The sequence below is a fragment of the Telopea speciosissima genome, chromosome 5 (genome assembly GCF_018873765.1).
Source record: "Telopea speciosissima isolate NSW1024214 ecotype Mountain lineage chromosome 5, Tspe_v1, whole genome shotgun sequence".
In the NCBI taxonomy this organism is placed as follows: Eukaryota; Viridiplantae; Streptophyta; class Magnoliopsida; order Proteales; family Proteaceae; genus Telopea; species Telopea speciosissima.
In genome coordinates, this window is record NC_057920.1 from 28206078 (window position 1) to 28223996 (window position 17919).

The 17919-nt window shown below is 38.3% G+C and overlaps 1 protein-coding gene and 1 pseudogene across 1 annotated transcript; one reads left to right on the forward strand and one right to left on the reverse strand.

Annotated features, from left to right (window-relative positions):
* Nucleotides 1-327: 327 nt before the first annotated feature.
* Nucleotides 328-8995, forward strand: LOC122662204 (annotated as a pseudogene).
* Nucleotides 8996-11270: 2275 nt separating this feature from the next.
* Nucleotides 11271-16242, reverse strand: LOC122662174. The gene is given in 6 exon segments (XM_043857742.1): nucleotides 11271-11665; nucleotides 14285-14428; nucleotides 15572-15722; nucleotides 15817-15977; nucleotides 15980-16043; nucleotides 16164-16242. Coding segments are annotated over 6 exon segments (657 nt in total). The 5' UTR covers nucleotides 16218-16242; the 3' UTR covers nucleotides 11271-11582.
* Nucleotides 16243-17919: the final 1677 nt, after the last annotated feature.

Here is a 17919-nt window from a genome sequence, read left to right on the forward strand (position 1 = left end):
GTAGCAACGAGTAGTCTTGGGATTCAACTTGTTTAAAGTCGGATTATATAACTTCACTTCTGCAGGGCATCCCCAAACTCTAAGATGGTCTAAACTAGATTTACGGTCAGTCCACAACTCAAAAGGGGTAAGAGGAATGGCTTTAGTAGGTACACGGTTAAGGATATACACAACAGTTTTCAAAGCCTCTCCTCATAAGAACTTAGGTAAATTTGTCCTACTGACCATACTCCTTACCATGTCCATAAGGGTGCGATTACGCCTTTCGTCGACCCCATTTTGTTTAAGACTTACTAGCATAGTAAACTGACCAACTATTCCAGAGTCCTCTAGGACTTCATGGTTTCAAGTAATCTCAAACATGAAGAATGCAGTCGTCACGTCCTCAGCTCTCACCGAACTCCTCTGCCAAACCGATGTCTGGGCATTGGCCAACAGTTACGTGGCTCAGTTGCAACTCTACTGCCCTCAAGGTCCCATCTCTTACTCCCTTACCAGGACCGTCCATGCCCACATGCTCACCTCTGGGTTCAGAGCTCGTGGTCACATCCTAAACTGTATGATCGATGTATATTACAAATCGAGGGACCTTATTTACACTGGCCACCTATTCGACGCAATTCACAAACCAGACATTGTTGGGAGGATAACCCTGATCGCTGCTTATGTTGCTGCAGGTTCCACAAAGCTTGTATGTGAAATATTTGATGGGACGCCACTTAGCATTTGTGACACTATTTTTTGTAATGCCATGATCACAGGATACTCTCATAATGGTGACGGTTATGCTACTGTTAAGCTATTCTACGACATAAGGCGAGAGAGTTTGCCACCTGATGATTACACATTCACTAGTGTTCTCAGTGGACTAGCCCTCATTGTCAATGATGAGAAGCAGTGCCAGCAGTTACATCACGATGTGGTGAAGTTAGGAACACATTCTGTTGTTTTAGTATTGAATGGACTTGTATCTCTTTATACAAAGTGTGTTTCCATTCTCTTCTTCATCAATGGCCTCTACTAGGAAGCTATTTGATGAAATGCCTGAAAGAGATGACTTATCTTTGACAACAATGATCACTAGATATGTTAGAAATGGTGAGCTTGATTCTACTCGTCTTCTATTTGAATGCATGACAGGTAAGTTGGATGTAGTGTGGAATGCCATGATTTCAGGTTATGTGCACCATGGGTTCATTTCTAATGCACTGGGTTTGTTTAAGAGGATGCATTCTTTGGGAATTCAACTTGACGAGTTTACCTACACAAGTGTACTCAGTGCTTGTGCAACTCCAGCATTGTTTTGCTATGGCAAGGAGGTTCATGCATAAATGTTGTGCACAGAAGTGAAACCTACACCTAATTTTTCAATTCCTGTGAATAATGCATTGGTCACATTGTATAGGAAAAGTGGTAAAGTAGTCGAGGAACGGTGGATTTTTGATAATATGTTGGAGAGGGATCTTGTCTCATAGAATGCAATGTTATCAGGAGTATTGACAAAGCTAGAAGTTTGTTTGAGATGATGCAAGAGAGGAACCTTTTGACATGGACGGTCATGACATCAGGATTTGCATAGAACGGGCATGGTGAGGAAGGGTTTTAGCTGTTCAACCAGATGAGGATAGAAGGACTTCAACCTTGTGATTGTGCATTTGCAGGCGCATTCACTGCTAGTGCAGGACTTGGAACACTGGAGTATGGCCGCCAGCTTCATGCTCTACTTGTTCATTTTGGATTTGATTCAAGCATATCATCTGGGAATGCAATGATAACAATGTAGACAAGGTGTGGAGTTGTTGAGGCAGCCCATCAAGTGTTCCTTACAATGCCTTATCTGGACTTTGTCTGTTGGAATGCCATGATTGCAGCTCTTGGGCAGCATGGACACGGTGCAATGGCACTTGAGCTCTTCAAACGAATGTTGGAGTAAGTCATACTACCTGACCTGATCACTTTCCTCACTGTTCTCTCTGCTTGTAGGCATGTTGGTCTAGTTAAAGAAGGTTGCCAGTATTTTGAGTCTGTGGAGAGCATGTATGCTATCATCCCAGGAGAAGATCATTTTGCTCGTCTGATTGATTTGTTATGTCGAGCTGGGAAATTCTCAAAGGCAAAAAATGTGATTGAAAAATGCCATTTGAACCAGGCCCACCCATCTAGGAGGCACTTCTTGCTGGTTGTCGTGTTCATGGGAATATGGACCTTGGGATACAAACTGTAAAATGGCTCTTTGAGCTAATGCCAAAGCATGATGGAATATACGTCTTACTGTCTAATATGTATGCTGCCATGGGTTGGTGGGATGATGTGGCTAAAGTGAGGAAAGTGATGAGAGATTGAGGAGTCAAGAAGGAGCCTGGTTGTGGCTGGGTTGAGGTTGCAAACCAGGTTCATGAAGGCGATCAACATAGATCCATGGAAGCATGGTAGGATCGATTCTATCAATGGAGAATGCTATTAAATTATCTAGAACAATAAGGGAATCGATCATTACCTAGAGTCTCACAGATGGAAGACCTCCAACCGATGATAGCCCTTTCTTAGTCATTCCACGCACTACGCAAAGCTTGGCATTCCTACACGATCAAGTCAACTCCTCCACACACAAGGGTTCTCAAAACCCAAGCTTTCTCCAAGATCAAACACCAAGAGAGGGAGAGGGAGAGGAAGAGAGAACGGTTCTAGGGAGGGGAGTGCTCCACCAATTTTCCAAGGATGGGAGAGTGCTACTTGAATTTTGGCAATCTCATGAATATATGTGATTTGCCCTCTCACTCCCAAATTAGTAACACACATGGGCAAGGAATATTGAGTTTCCTATTGGGACTCAATCATCAACCCATCCAATCTTTCCCACCAAGGAAAGATCCCTATTGCTAGAGGAATCCAATATTGGGTCCAATATCCAATATTGACCCAACATCTTTCCTTTTCTAACAATCTCGTCCATCCTACTGTAAGATCCAATCTTACAAGAGGATCACGAAAAGGAAATCATGATCAACCGTGCTGCGTAAATGAATGTAACCGAAAGGAAAGGGGTAGGATCGCAATGGGATTCTACTCAGCTTCTAAAATGTCCAATCACCAAAGATACCAAGCAGAGTGTAATAATCAATGCCCAAGGTAAGTAGTTAAGACACCCAGTAGTACCCCACAAAATAATGTTGCATGGTTCAAAATAAGGTATGTGTTCGAGACTGTCAATCCTCAATGAACTGATACGCCAATCGAGAGATTCAATTACCTTGATTGGACCGAGGAAAAATATTTCAAACAAAATGTTCAAGAAAATAGATAATGGTTTGTAAATATATATCTAAAAACATTTCAACATTTTGAAAATGCTACAAGATCCAGATTTGTGTCCAATCATGTATAGAATACTTTCCTCAACATATTCCCAATGTATAGGTTGTAGATTCTATGTTGGGCATCCCTTTCGAATACAGTCAGACATTGTGAATCCAGTGCACCAATATATAGTTAGAGAGACATCAACCGTTGGTGCACCAAAACACACAACATCTGAATGCAACGATAAGGACCCCTTAGGTTAAGGGACCAATCGAGAATTACTTAAGAGAATCTCATTTTCTTTATAAATTGACAGTACACTACATGTGAAATTCTCAAGTAATCCAGTCCAATTCACACACCGTATGTACGCTCACACTTGTATCTTGGAAAAATAACCTTCCTAAGCACACACAGTGTGACCACCATGCCGGACAGGATATCCAGTCCTGTCCCTAGTGAATAGTTTTAGGTATGAATACCTATGGACAACAACTGAGCTCAACAATTGATAATACAAATAAAAAATTAAATTCATTAATTCAAAAAGAGTTTGTACATCAGTGCCAATTACCCATAAACTTTATCCCCATGTTTCCAATATATTTCTAAAAAATAATAGGAGATAAAGCTTTAGTCATAGGGTCAGATAAATTATTTGCCGTGTCAACCTTAGCTATGGTTATGTCACCAAGCTGAATGATCTCATGAATCAAGTGATACTTCCGCTCCACATGCTTATTCCTTTGATGAGCTCTTGGTTCCTTTGCTTGTGCTATAGCTCCTCTGTTGTCACATAACAATGGTATGGGTTGCTCCATTAGCTTAGGCACCACCCCTAAGTCGGTCAAGAATTTTTTGAGCCAGACACCTTCCTTGGCTGCTTCACTAGCTGCCAAGTACTCAACTTCTATTGTGGAATCGACTGTTGACTTTTGTTTGGCACTCCTCCAAATCAATGCACCACCACCAATCATAAAGACCATCCCAGAGGTGGACTTTCTATCATCCTTGTCAGTTTGGAAGTCTGAATCGGTATATTTAACTATTGACAACTGATCACAACCATTAACAAGGAAGTAATCCTTGGTCCTCCTTAGATACTTGAGGATCCCCTTAGCAACTGTCCAATGTTCTTGTCCTGGATTGGATTGATATCGGCTCAAAATCCCCACAGCGTGACAAATGTCAAGTCTGGTACACAACATGGCATACATTAGACTTCCTACTGCTGAAGCATAGGGAACTCTTTTTAAAGCCTCAACATCCTCAGAAGTTTGAGGGCATTGTGACTTGGAAAGATCGATTCCATATCTGAGAGGCACATTACCTCTCTTAGAATCCTGCATGTTGAACTTGTTAAGCACTTTATCAATGTACGTGGACTGTGACAATCCCAACTTCTTCTTCTTGCGATCTCTCACAAGCTTAATTCCTAGGATGTAACTGGCTTCACCCAGATCTTTCATTGAGAACGTTTTGGATAACCACATATTTACAGATGAAAGTAACTCTACATCATTCCCAATGAGAAGTATATCATCCACATATAGGACAAGGAAACAAACGGCACCCCCCATAAATTTTCTTATACACACATGGTTCATCAATGTTCTGCTCAAACTCAAATTCCTTGATAGTTTGATCAAAATGGATGTTGCAACTTCTGAAAGCCTGTTTCAGTCCATAAATGGACCTCAACAACTTACATACCTTTTTTTCCTTCCCTGGGGATTCATAACCCTCTGGCTAATCTATGTATATGACCTCATCAAGATATTCATCAAGATGTATTGGAGATTTCATTCACATCAAACACTAGTTTTAAGAGATATAATATGTTATCTTTAGTAAGCGAGTAACAAAAGACTTTTTAAATTGAATAGTTAACTTATCACCAAATAGAAAAGTATAACCATCCATCACTAGCTTACTAACAGAAACAATGTTCCTCCTAAACAGGGGAACATAAAACAACCTCTCAAAATCAAAGTAACTCTATTGTTAAAATATAAAGTAAAATCTCCAATAGCCTCAGCTCCAGTACCCGTTCTCAGACGAACTTCATCCTTTCTCAGCCTTCTTGTCAGCTTGAACCCCTGCAACATGATGCAAATATGGGCGGTAGACCCGGAGTCCACCAACCATGTATTAGTAGGTTCCTTTGACAAATTAGACTCATAAAGGACTAAGGTTTCAGAAATACCTTCTTCCGGCTTCTTTTTTTGAGCAGCCAGGAAAGCTCATTATCCCTTTTTTCAATGCCCGTCCTTCTTGCAATAGAAACAAGTTCCCTTTGACTCAACCTTAGGGGTTTTCCCCTTGTCAGTCTTCTTCTTCTTCTTCTTACTCTTAGATTTAGAAGAAGAAGGCTTCTCCTCTATGGTCAAGGCCTCCACTTTCTTTTTTTCTTTTTTTTATGCAGCCTCTACCTCTTGCAACATGTTGCCTAACTCAGGAAGTTCAACGGAGAGCTTATTCATGTTATAATTAACAATGAATGATCTATAGATATCCTGAGGCAAAGAGTAGAAGATAACATCCATCTTATAATTCAACTTAAAAGACGTCCCAAGGTTCTCCAAATCTTGGAACAAGTTTCGCATTTTCATCACATTATCTATAACTGGAGTTCCTTGGGCCATCTTCGTGCCATAGAGAAGTGTCACTAGTTGATGATGGGTTGTCTTTCTTCTTTCCCATACATCTCCTTCAACTCCTCCATCATATCCTTTGTCAAATACAAATCCTTGACAGAATCAACGATGGTCTTTTCCACAGAGTTCAATACGAGGAGTTTGGCCTTAGAATTGTTCTGACGAAACAACTCATAGGCAGCTTTAGCAACAGGGTCCTTGTTTTGCAGGAATTCAGGTTCATCTTGCTCAATTACTGACATCAGACCTTCTGTAGTCAGGAGTAACTTGATGTTCCTCCTCCAGTCAACGTAGTTTGGATCGATCAAAATATGGTCTTTTATGAGGATAGGATAGTTGATTTGGGTCGACATAGTATAAAATCTACATTATGTACAAAAATAACAATTAGCATGATCGACAACCATTGAAAAATGGGGTAAAACAATCAATGGTCAATCACAGCTTAAGCTTCTCTCTAGCTTATAGGCTATAAATTAGAACTTATCAACCCTTATGCTCCTGACTTAGCCTATTGGAGTTCATCATTTGCATGTTGGTTGAGTGGATTATTCTATCCGTCACTTAGACATCCAATGTGATTTAGCCACCTGAGTGTCAAGTCCATTTCTATCGGCTGACATACACTCAAGTCAAGTGTACCCTTAGTTTTGGGGGGAATTATGGTGTTTGTGAGTTAATGCCTACTATCGCAGTACACATACCACTGACCACATTCTATATATATCACATGTGATATGGGTGTAGACAATTTCATCAACCTATCTAAGTATTATCTTATTGGCATCTACAAGAGTAGATCGATGAAATTTCTACACTCACCAACTAAGGGAGGCCATGAAAATCCCACCAACCAGGGTTTCCCATATCACACTTATTTTAAAATTGAGGGATTACGAGAACGCATAAAATCACTACCATACATCCAATGTATAAGCACATAAACACATCCATCCAAGGAAAATTAAATACCAATGGTTATGGGATAACATCTTTAATCAACATGAGTTCACATCCAATGTAAACTCACTATGATTACAAGATGGATGGGAGTAATCATAGTCTCATATGTCACTCCTACACATAACAATAATCATGTGATAATGCAGATGCAACTAACCATTACAAGAAAATAAATCCAAAACTGTAAACAAATTGGACACTCCAAGTGAGCAAGTCCCTCCTCCAATCTTCTCACTAACGAACCGTCAAGATCTTTGATCCACGATCAAAATCACGATCCCAATCTTATCATGATCATCAAGCAGTTACAATAAATAATTTAAACTAATTTAAAATTATTACAACCCTTTAAATGTAAATAAAACTCAGGAAACCAGTCCCCCAATTTGAACTGCCTGAGGGGAAATTACATAACCTTTACATGAGAGATGGGGAGAAGAATGAAAAAAATAATAATTGCATCTAAAATCACATCCATGCCATGCCTAGCACACACATTCATCTAATGCATGTAAATTATTAAATCCCATAACCATGGTCCTCATTATATAGCTCAAAGGTTATAGATTCCATATTTTATGTGAAAAATGCCAACAACACATAAAAACACCATTACCTTGACTAAGCATGTCACAATGGCCATGAGCATCTAATGCCCATCATGATTTAATCAATACCACATACATGCTTATAAAAAAACCAATAAAATAAGCCATTATGTAAAATGGTGAAGATGGATGAAGAGAAAAACCCCTTCTCCCATCTTCCCCAATGGGTCTCCTTTCAAAAAACCCTTGAAACTGATTTTTTTTAATATGTTTGCTGTCCCATCAAGGACAGCCCATGAGAAAAAGAAAAGGGGACCATCCTCTTTCAAAAAAAAAAAAAAAAACTTGAAACATGGGTTGGTGTGCATGCTGCTATCCAGAAAACCCTCGGCCTTAGGGCTTGTATTCCCACCCCTTAGTTCATGCATGATTCCCATAAGCCACAATAGATTTTATTTTATTTTTTTAATGAATCTAAACTAAGAGCATCACATGTAATAATGGATACAAAAAAATAAAACATTCCCATTTGATGGCAAGGCTCTGATGCCAATAAAGGACGATCAACATAGATCCTCGAAAGCGTGGTAGGATCGATTCTATCAATGGAGAATGCTATTAAATTATCTAGAACAGCAGGGGAATCGATCGTTACCCAGAGTCTCACAGATGCAAGACCTCCAACCGATGATAGTCCTTTTTTAGTCGTTCCACGCACTACACAAAGCTTGGCGTTCCTACACAATCAAGCCAACTCCTCCACACACAAGGATTCTCAAAACCCAAGCTTTCTCCAAGATCAAACACCAAGAGAGGGAGAGGATGAGAGAAAGGTTCTAGGGAGAGGAGTGCTCCACCGATTTTCCAAGGATGAGAGAGTGCTACTTAAATTTTGGCAATCTCATGAATATATGTGATTTACCCTCTCACTCCCAAATTGGTAGCACATATGAGCAAGGAATATTGAGTTTTCTATTGAGACTTAATCACTAACCCATCCAATCTTTCCCACCAAAGAAAAACCCTATTGCTAGAGGAATCCAATATTGGGTCCAATATCCAATATTGACCCAACATCTTTCCTTTTCTAACAGTTCATGTGTTTTTGGTGGATGACACAGTGCATCCAGAGGTGCAAAAAGTGTACAACTATCTTGAAAAACTAGTTTTGGAGATGAGGAAGTTGGGGTATATTTCAGACACAAAATTTGTGTTGCATGATGCGGAGTGAGCTGAAAGAGTATGCCTTGTCTACTCATAGTGAGAAGCTTGCAGTTATCTATGGCCTTTTGAAGCATCCTCGTGGAGCCACGTACTGTTAGAGTTCTCAAAAATCTAAGGATTATGGTGATTGCCACAATGCATTCAAGTTCATGTCGAAGGTGGTGGATAGAGAGATTGTTGTGAGAGATGGGAAGAGGTTTCACCATTTTTGTAATGGTGAATGTTCATATGGCAATTACTGGTGATATGGAAATTTGATGGTGTTGGTAATTTGGATGTTGATGAATTTTATTACATAACATATGATTGTTGATTTACTGCTCTTTTATTATATTTCCATGTTTTGGTGAAGTTTAGCAATCATATGTAAGTATGAATTGTACCCCCACAATTTCTATTATTTATATTGGCCAAAAGGCATGTTGTCCTAATCAGCTTAGGAGTTTAAAAGCTCCTAGCCAACTCTAATTACACATCACAACCTCGCTCAAATTCGTGAAGAGGTGTGGACCCAACTATAATTAAAACAAATAAAAGAAATGTGACTCAACTCACTTAAATTGTTCTGCTGCCTTTCTTTGATAAAAAAAAGTCACTTAAATTGAACTACTGGTTCAAATCAATTTAGGACCGGTTCAATTTAAAACACTAAAACATGAAAATAAACTAAGTATAGAAGTTAATCTTGTATGCAACCTAATCAGCCCTACTTTAGGTCCATAAAAGTGACTTATTACATTGAAAACCCATGTAACCTAATTAGCCCTACCTTAGGTCCATAAATAGTACAATGTAGCTCTATGATCTGATATTGCTATTATATATATTTCACCTTCTCTCTTGATTTATCTATTATAAGTTGAATGAGTAAGCCTTAAATATTTTCCCAAAAAAAAAAGTTAGCCTTAAATACTGCTTTAGTGATCCTGGTGGGAGAGTAGACAGTAGGTGTAAGCTCCAATCACGCATTTCAATGGTACAGGGATCGGGGCGTGATAGTATGCAGTGACAAGGCCCTCTCAAGTACTGGGTCTCGGCGACGCATGTCTATTTTAAACCTACATCTGACAGTAATACATAAGGGAAGCGACAAAATAAGGTTCTTCGCCAATACACAATCATGTCTGTACTCGCATTCGTACCCCAATATTAACATGTCTAGGCATACCCAATGCGACGACCATATGATAAGGGTGTCCAACCCAAACCCTAGTCGTAATCACCAATTTAAAGTGTAACTCATGGACATACATTGCGCAAAAGTTTATATCGCATGTGATCATATTAAACCAAAATGTATGAAATATTTAATACAAAGTAAACCAGGTCAAACTGGTATGAACCAGGTTTGATGGACACACATATCCAACACTCATAGTCCACAATTTTTTGGATTTTAAAATCATGGCCGTTTTTCTCTCTTCTCCAATTCTTCTCTCCCCTTTCTCTTCAGGTTGTAAGAGCTAGGTTTATGAAACCCTTATTCAGAAAGAACATCTCCACTACATTGGAGGTTACCCATACTGAGGAGTCAGTTCAACTATATCAATCGAAGAACCTGCATTTATGGATTTTTTTATACTATGAAGGCAAACATTAAGCTCAATGAAGTGTGGTGCTACAACAAAGAACTCTACTCCCTCGTCCGCCCTGTTGAGTCTATGCACTTACCTTGGAACTTAATTAATCTTTACGTTAATCTAGCTGATGAACTTTCAATTTCACTAGTATTTGCTTTAACTGGTGTAACAACAAACTCTGTTATAGTAATGTTTTGAACGTAATTTGATCAACCCTCAACAATATATGTACCAAGCCTTGTCTTAACCATAATGTAAATTTTCCTATCTAATAATATAATACTTTCTTTTCCATCAAAAAAAAAAAAAATGTAGGTACATGTATCGATTTTAGTGGTGCTTCCATAGACGGACTATTAGTGGATTCGTTATTGTGCCAAATTAACTGTTTGATTACCCTGATTTTGTGACCTGAATCATCCTGAATAACTGTTTGATTACCCTAATTCTGGGACATGAATCTTCCTAAATAACTGTTTGGTTTCCTTGAGTCTATCAATTAAATTCATCCTAAGTCTACTTGAAAAACTGTTGGGTTCACCATGTTTCGTAAAACCCTTTTATATGTTTTTGTAAACACCTATGTTGCACATTCCATGACATGGGTATGTAAATTTTTTTGTAAAGCCTTCCCGACTACCAACCCCACAAGTAGGCAGATAGAAACCCTTTTAGATCATACCCCAACATACTAGGCATTGTTATTTTTCCATCCTTACGTTTGTTGTACTCCAACATGTATAGATAATGGAGAAACCCTTGAACTTGATTGCCATTTTGGGCTGTACCATACCAAGCCTTACAAAGAAACAGCTTCAATGTGGGATCGTGACAGAATTGCAGATTTTTTTATATCATCTATTAGACAGTATCCTTACCATAAGGCCCAGTTATATACAATGACACAAGAAAACCTACAAACTAGGGTGTTTACTACAACATTCACTTGTTCAAAACCATAAAGTAAAACAAGTTCATAGACATTCAAAAGTGTTGTTCAAACTTCAAAAGTGAGAAGATTTGGCTCAAACCCATGTACCCTTTAGAAGGGGACTAGTAGCTGCAGTTTCTCCAAATGTCTTCAGCAAATCTGAACAAGTTGGTTCTGGTTCCCCTTCTGGCATGAGTTCTAACCCTAACTCCTCTTCAATGTCATCAGAAGCGGATATGAGTAAGAATTCACAACCTTTATAGTTCAGAAAGTCTGGCGGGTCTGCCAACCAGTACCTTAACTGTCCAAACTGGCCTTGAAGATGTGCAGGGAAGATAGCTCTGCGTTTGTTTTGAAGTCCCCTGAACTGGGATTTACCTTATTGATCTGGGTTCTTTATCTGTATAAGAAAAGAACCTTCCCTTTCCACATTAAGTGACTCTTGGGGTTCATTTTTGGAACCTTCGGGTGGGAATTCAAGCTTGTAGATTAAATGGGTATGCACCTTTTTGTCTGAATTATGCCTTATAATTCTATACACTCCTTCACCCAATGCTCTTGCTGGCGGTTTATGTCGGTGTCCTTTTGTTGCAGTATCATATTCATCTACAGTGGGGAAGAAAAAAGATGTTTATACATTTGATGGAACAATAAAATCATGAAATCTGAGATAGACTCGTTGATTTATCAGTGTACAATGTGAAGAAAAAAAATTATTCATCAGTAGTTTAACTTTGACTGGGTGAAACACGAAACTTAGAAGTTCAGCTAATATTTTGGGCTTTAATAATGAAGTTCAGCTACTATTCTACCAAAAAAAAAAAAAACAAGTTATTTCTAAAAATAATTAAATTAAGATAAAAAATTTTAAAATAATATTAAAAATATTTATCATTATATCATTTTAAAAAACTTGACATGTGAAATTTATCACATTGAAAAACAAAAAATGTGTTATACTATAAAGAAAAAAAATAACAAATAAATTTATCTATTGTGGGTTGAATGAGTTAGCCTTAAATACTGCTTCAGTGATCCTGGTGGGAGTGGAGCGTAGGTGTATGCTCCAATCACGTATTCCTGTGGTACAAGGATTGGGGCGTGACATTATGCAGTGACAAGGCTCTCTCAAGTATTGGGTCTCGGTGATGCATGTCTATCTCAAACCTACATCTGACAGTAATGCATGAGGCAATCAACAAAATAAGATTCTTCGCCAATACACACTCATGTGTCTACTCGCATTCGTACCCCAACATCAACATGTCTAGGCATACCCAATGCGACGACCATATGATAAGGGTGTCCAACCCAAACCCTAGTCATGACTACCAATTTAAAGTGTAACTTATGGGCATACATTGCTCAAAAGTTTATATCATATATGATCATATTAAACCAAAATGTATGAAATGTTTTATACAAAGTAAACCAGGTCGAAGTGGGATGAACCGGATTTGATGGACATACATATCCAACACTCATAGTCCACGATTTTATGGATTTTAAAATCATGACCGATTTTCTCTCCTCCAATTCTTCTCTCCCCTTTCTCTTCAGGTTGTAAGAGCTAGGTTTATGAAACCTAATTCAGAAAGAACATCTCCACTATATTGGAGGTTACCCATACTGAGGAGTCAATTCAACTATATTAATCGAAGAACCGGCATTTGTGGATTTTTTTTTATACTATGAAGGAAAACATTAAGCTCAAAGAAGTGCGGTGCCACAACAAAGAACTCTACTGCTTCCTCTACCCTACTGACTCTATGCACTTACCTTGAAACTTAATTAATCTTTACTTTAATCTAGCTGATGAAACTGCCAATTTCACTAGTGTTAGCTTTAACTACTGTAACAACAAACTCTGTTATAGTAATGTTTTGAACATAGTTCGGTCAACTCTCAACAATATATGTACCAAACCCTGTCTTAACCATAACATAAATTTTCCTACCTAATAATATAATACTTTCTTTCTCATCCAAAAAAAAAAAATCTGTAGATATATGTATCATTATTGTGCCAAATTAACTATTTGGTTACCCTGATTTTGTGACCTGAATCATCCTAAATAACTGTTTGATTACCCTGATTTTGGGACATGAATCTTCCTAAATAACTGTTTAATTTCCTTGAGTCTGTCAATTGAATTCATCCCAAGTCTACCTGAAAAACTATTTGGTTTACCATGTTTCGTAAAACCCTTTTATATGTTTTTGTAAACACCTATGTTGCACATTCCATGAGATGGGTATGTAAATTTTTTTGTCAAGCCTTCCCCACTACCAACCCTACAAGTAGGTAGATAGAAACCCTTTTAGATCATATCCCAACATACTAGGCATTGTTATTTTTCCATCCTTAAGTTTGTTGTACTCCAACATGTATAGGTAATGGAGAAACCCTTGAACTTGATTGTAGTAGTGATAAGACACAAATTAAGCCATTTTTAGGCTGTACCATACTAAACCTTACAAGGAAAAGGCTTCAATGTGGGATTGTGACAGAATTGCAGATTTTTTTATATCATCTATAAGACAGTATCCTGACCATAAGCCCCAGTTATATACATTGACACAAGAAAACCTACAAACTTGAGTGTATACTACAACATTCACTTGTTCAAAACCATAAATTAAAACAAGTTCATGAACATTCAAAGATGTTGTTCAAACTTCAAAATAGGCATTTTCTCATAAGTGTGAAGATTTGGCTCAAACCCAGGTACCCTTTAGAAGGGGACTAGCAGATGCAGTTTCTCCAAATGTCTTCAGTAAATCTGAACAAGCTGGTTCTGGTTCCCCTTTTGGCATGAGTTCTAACCCCAATTCCTCTTCAATATCATCAGAAGCCGAAATGAGTAAGAATTCACATCCTTCATAGTTCAGAAAGTCCGGCGGATCTGCTGGACAGTACCTTAAGTGTCCAAACTGGCCTTGAAGATGTGCAGGGAAGACAGCTTTGCGTTTGTTCTGAAGTCCCCTGAACTGGGATTTACCATGTTGACCTGGGTTCTTTATCTGTATAAGAAAAGAACCTTCCCTTTCCACATTGACTCTTAGGGTTCATTTTTGGAACCTTCAGGTGGGAATTCAAGCTTGTAGATTAAATGGGTATGCACCTTTTTGCCTGAATTATGCCTTATAATTCTATATACTCCTTCACCCAATGCTCTTGCTGGAGGTTTATGTCGGTGCTCTTTTGTTGCAGTATCATATTCCTCTACAGTGGGGAAGAAAAAAAGATGTTTATACATTTGATGGAACAATAAAATCATGAAATCTAAGATAAACTGATCAGTGTACAGTGTGAAGAAAAAAAATTATTCATCAGTTGCATAGCATAGTTTAACTTTGACTGGGAAGTTCAGCTAATATTTTGGGCTCTAATAATGAAGTTCAGCTACTATTCTACCCAAAAAAAAAAATATATGTTATTTCTAAAAATAATTAAATTAAGATAAAAAATTTTAAAATAATATTAAAAATATTTATCATTATATCATTTTTTTAAACTTGACATATGTGAACTTTATCACATTGAAAAAAGAAAAATGTGTTATACTATAAAGGAAAAAAATAACAAATAAAAAAATGACCCCTACAAGGCAAATAGGTAAGTACGGCGAGCAGCATCAATAGGATGGTCATTACTGCCTTTCATAGGTTGGGGCCATGTGTTTGGGGTTGAGGGATCCAAGGTGGATACAGCTCCTCTTTGGGGAGTCCATTGTCCGGAGAGTGTCGAGTGAGACATCCAACAGGATCTTGGGCCCTGGGATGCTAATTGGGTAATCCCTGGGCGATGGGATCGCTAGAGAGGAACCATACACTCCTACATAGAGAATATTTCTCTTAAAAAAAAATAAAAATAAAATAAAAAAGTTGACGAAGGATTCAACCACCATCTAGGTCTTGAAACATCCCCATTTCCATGGGAAAACCGTTGTACGGGATTTTTATTCTCTCAAGTGTGGTTGTCTACCCCACACTACCCATGTTTTTACGATTGAATTCTTACATGTGGTGCACAGGCACCGCACCTGAGAGGATAAAAATCCTTGTTGCACGAGCCATCCGGAAAAGAATTATAACTTCTTTTTTCACCAACTTCACCTTTAGGTACAATAAGATTTTCCCTTTAATCTAAATTAAATTATTTTGGTGGTTTTCAAAGATTTTCCTTTAATCTAAATTAGATTATCTAGTGGGATTTCAGTTTTGAAGAACCAAAACTAAAAAGGGATCAAAACTTGAATCGCATGTTTAAACCCTAGTCCATGGCAACTAATTTGTACATAATTCATGTCTTCAAATGAGAAAAAGAAAAGCAAATAATGTTGAAGGAAGAAGCAGGATGGGTTACCTCCTTTAAGAGCGGTTTTCACATCATCTATCCTCGTAGTCACCATCTCCACAAATCCCCAGTAAGGTCTGCTCTTCTTGCCCGGATCTGGAAGGCTTTTTCTACCCATCACTATGAACCTCAACAAAGGTTCCTTCTCTATATTCACTTCCTTCAAATTTCCAAATAAGTTCAATATTACAGACCCTGTAAACTCCAGAAAATTTAGGTTTCAGTGGAAACTAAGAAGTTACTACTACTACTACCTGGCTGCCATGGCCACCTTCGCTGCTCTTCTGACTCGAACCACACGCACCTTCACCAGCTTCTTTCTTGGATCCTTCTTTACCAGAATCTGGAGATTGTTTCTCTTCCACCGCCCTCTCGCCGGATTCCGGCCGAAGAACGACGTACAATCTTTTTACACATCGGCATTGTGAGCTTCTTCTTTGTCCACCTTTGGCCTGTAAAAGAAGAATATTTCCCCTCTTTCCTGCACCCAATCCCCATATTAGCCTTCATAAAAACGAGCAATTCAACATTTAGAACAGGAACAAAAGGAAAAAAAAAACCATTAAAACTTGACAAGAGGGAGAGAGAAAGAGAAAGAGACCAGAATGTCGACTTTTGGTTCGGCTCTGGTCTTCACTTCTTCGCCTTGACCCATATCTGCTGTGTTCGTAGTCAGAGAAGAAGAAGAAGAGTTTTTTTGGCTTTTAAAGGCAACAGAGGAGTACAGAAGAAGATCTGAGTTTTATGCCATTAGCCGACAACTGATAATTTTTTAAAGGTAGAGAAAGTTGAGGCACAGAAAGGCACGTGGCAATCTATGAAGAGAACAGTAAAACACGATGTTTGCCATAATATAACACGTGTAATCATGGACCCTTACTTCATGGGTAGAAACAGATAATGAACCCTCCCTGTCGCCCCTGTTTGTTTCGAGTTGCCACGCAAGGTGGGATAAACTCTCAGAATCCGTCACCCTGATTCAAAGCTCCAACCTTAGCAAGGGCATCCGCACAAAAATTCCCTTCTCTTAAAATATGAGAGATCCACAAAGTCAAAACAAGCCCATAATGCAACACCGTTCCACCTTTGTTTCTTTGTTCTTATCTGTACTATGATGCCTGTGGAGTTATTTTTTCCCGTGGGTTTAGATAATATAGTTTTAAAAAAAAAAGAAAGAGAAACATAGAAAGTACCCACCACGTGGGTTCAAACCATTTATTAGATTTGAATAAATTGTCGTGTTTATTTGGTACCATGTATTGCATCAAAAAAAATTTTTGTTTAATGATTTATTTGTTATTAATGAAAATTATTTGATAATTGTTACACATAATAGATTATTGAATGAGAAATAAGTTTTTTTTTTTTTATTTGGTGCAATGAGAAATAAGTTTAGTATGCCTATTTCTAGAATAATTATCTGAAGAAATGAACCCAACCCAACAAAGTTCATATATACTTTAAATGGTGGGTGAAGAGATGCCCCTTTCATCCATCTTTTTACCCAATTATTTCAAATTCTTCTCCTCCTTTGTAAACTCAAAACCATAACAAATTACTCTATTACAATTGCTTTTCTTGTTTTTTCTCTCTTTTTTTTTTTTTTTGGTAGTTTGCGAGATGGACATCCTAGAAGGACCTGGAACCAATGTGACCGTTGGCTTCTAGTGGTTGGCCGCTGCTGCGCAGAAAACTGACTTTTAGCAAATATGATATGTGCTGTGTGAGGTATCTGTGGAGCACAAAGAACAAGACACCTTGAGAGGACCGGAGCTATGTCCAACAAAGACACTCTGATGCCTAAATTAGTCTCCTGGCAACTGAATGGAAAAGCAGAGCAATATCACAAGAGTTTAGAGTGTGTCGGGATTGTATCATACCTTGCCTTATAAAAGGGGTTTTATTTATATTGGATGCCTGGTAGCCTGAGTCAGGAGGGAGAGTCCTTCTCTGATACGCCTTCTTCCCGATTTGGTAGTTTCCTTTTACGAGCGGGGATTATTCCTAGAGAGTCTGAATGAGGAACGCTTCTATTTCTCATAGATGCACTAGGATTCCTTCCCTTAGTTGGGAGGTTGAAGTGTGGACTCCTTGATTTCCTATTTGGAGTGCGTCTTCTATTCGTTGTATTTGGTTATGAGGGTTTCCATATTGGGAAAGTCGGGCTGGAGATTCCCTAGATCATGTTTCTAGTTTTATGTATTCATGTGTCATGTTACGAGTGGTGGAGATATTTAACCCGTAACAGAGGCCCCCCACTCCCTCAACTAATATTTGTTATGAGCTACAAGAGTAGTTCTACTGAGGGGTAAGAGCTACGAAATCTATGAGCTTCCCGAGGTCTTCTTTTTAAAGGA